Below are 2339 nucleotides of genomic sequence, written 5' to 3'. Positions count from 1 at the left end.
TAACTTATGTAAAACAGAGGATAATCATATGCATGAAATATTTTAATCAACATTTAATTTCTATGCAAAAAATAAAAAAATCTAAGATGAGGTTACAAAGATTAAATAAATTGAGAAAAACAATGACATAATTATGAATTTAGTTCAAACTTCAAATCACAATTAATTTTGTATTACCATTAAATTTCAATATTATATTATAAAATACCTCATAAATAGCTGTAAATATTGTTTGAAAATTTTACCATACCTATATGTAAAATTATAATATAAATATTTAGTTAACATTTCAAGAATCTGCGGTTATTCGTTTTAGAATTACAACAAAATATCAATTCTATCAGTTACCGTTGAATATCAAATATTGTAAAAATTAATATTAATTAAGTTCAAACGCTCATAAAAATTTATGTTCCATTTAAGTATACTTAATTTTTGTAATTGTTAGTTAAACTTAAGTGAAATCTTCGATTCAAATTTTTAGTCTTAGCTATGAAAAAAAAATTTTTTATACATTTCTAACTGAAAAATAATTTACAACATTTTAAAAATGTCTCATGGCTATAAATAGTTTAGACTCAATAAAATATCCATGATCTATAATACCTATGTATTTTATTATATTTATGTGTATATATGTAATGATAATTGTCCTAAAACAATTCAACATAATTTCAAATGTTTGATTCTACGAGAATCTGTACGACAATGACGTCATGCGGCATATAGGAGCTGCGGAGGGTAGGCAAAATTTATATAAGAATTTTTTAGACAGTTGTAACTTTTTTTCTTTGTACTATTTTAAAGAACTGAACATCATTATCTCCAAAATATTGTTTTCATTGAATCATGTAACCTGTTTTTCCTCTAAAAACTTCTATAATAGAATGAGTATCACTATTCTCTATTGGTATATTTTTATACAAACACTAATATAGTTAACCAAACCAAAATAAAAGAAGTAAAAAAAATTATGTCTTAAATTGAGCATGATAACTTGTATTTCATTATTATTTTTCAACAATACAACAGTAATAACATTAAAAGTAAATATTTGTATTCAGTTACTATAAAGTTAAAAGTTATTTGTGACGTAGTTTTTTAATTAGGTACATCTTATTTTTTATATCTTATTCTAGTTTCAAATGATTTTTATAAATATTAAGTAATTTTTGTACAGTATCACAGTCTGTTACATAAATGGGGGCTTCTTTATAAATTGAATGCAATTTTATATTATTTTTATTTGGATATTGTTTCACTTCTTTTGCTGATGCCATGAAATTCGTGTGCTAATGTAGTACCGAGGATATCTTTAAGATTTTCAACTTGAATACCAGCTCCAGGCATTATAATTAGACGATCTTTCATGGTTTCAATCAAAGCTTTAATTACGCATTGTCCATCAACTGCTACAGGACTTCTACCACTGGTTAGTAAGCGTTTAAAACCTAAATCGGCTATTTTTTGTGCCATTTCGATTGGATCTTGTGTAGCTACGTCAAATGCACGATGGAATGTAACAGGTAATGGTTGAGCTGTTAAAATTACTGAAACACATGCATCAATATCAATATAACCAGTTGAAGTAAGAGCACCAAATACGAATCCGTCAGCTCCAGCATTTTTGAATAAAGTACAATCTTCAAGAATAACTCTAATTTCTAAATCTGAATATTGGAAATCATAACCACACCTTGGTCTAAGCATAACAAAAATAGGAATTGAAACCATGGTTTTTAACGTTTTTAATAGTCCCAATGACGGTGTTAATCCTCCTTCACTTAGTGCACTGCATAGTTCTAATCTATGAGCTCCTCCATTAACCGCATTAATAGCAGATTCCACACTATCAACACAGATCTCCATTTGATCTGAAAATAAAAACCATTTACAAAACATTATACATACTATAACAATCTTATAAATGTATTAGATACTTAAGAATTTAGATTGAATTTAAGATGTATGCTGATAAATATTTGTAATAATATTACACATAATTAATGTGTGTGTGAACTCATCTTAAATCTATCAATAAATAGATCAAGACACCTACATTCCTAAGAGGACACCATACCTACATTTGTGGTCTCCATCTTAAAAACATAGCAAATTTGCATCCATTAAAACCAATTTTAGGTTATTAGCTTTAATATTAGAGTAAATTGAACTAAAATCAAATTTAAAGATAAGAATATTATTTGAGGCATATTTTAGGTTTTTATTTTGACTATTACATAATTATTACTCACTTTAAAATTTAAATAGTAATAAAGCCTAAGCAATGTCTCCCAACCTTTTTATTCTACACCCCCTTGTAAATTTTCAAAAATCAC

The 2339-nt window shown here is 26.3% G+C and overlaps 1 protein-coding gene across 1 annotated transcript; it reads right to left on the bottom strand.

The window, feature by feature from the left end:
- Window positions 1-978: 978 nt before the first annotated feature.
- LOC100574708 (copper homeostasis protein cutC homolog) lies at window positions 979-1904 on the bottom strand. The gene has a single exon (XM_003245212.3). It carries the CDS (start codon window positions 1900-1902, stop codon window positions 1243-1245), a length of 660 nt encoding a protein of 219 aa, XP_003245260.3. The 5' UTR covers window positions 1903-1904; the 3' UTR covers window positions 979-1242.
- Between the last annotated feature and the right edge of the window lie 435 nt (window positions 1905-2339).

The sequence above is a fragment of the Acyrthosiphon pisum genome, chromosome X (genome assembly GCF_005508785.2).
Source record: "Acyrthosiphon pisum isolate AL4f chromosome X, pea_aphid_22Mar2018_4r6ur, whole genome shotgun sequence".
NCBI classification, from domain to species: domain Eukaryota; kingdom Metazoa; phylum Arthropoda; class Insecta; order Hemiptera; family Aphididae; genus Acyrthosiphon; species Acyrthosiphon pisum.
Note: the sequence above shows the minus strand (reverse complement) of the source record. Positions and strands in the feature narration are given on the sequence as shown.

Coding starts and splice junctions, on each gene's coding strand:
- LOC100574708 (XM_003245212.3), bottom strand. CDS start 1,902: ATGTTTTGTAAATGGTTTTTATTTTCAGATCAAATGGAGATCTGTGTT.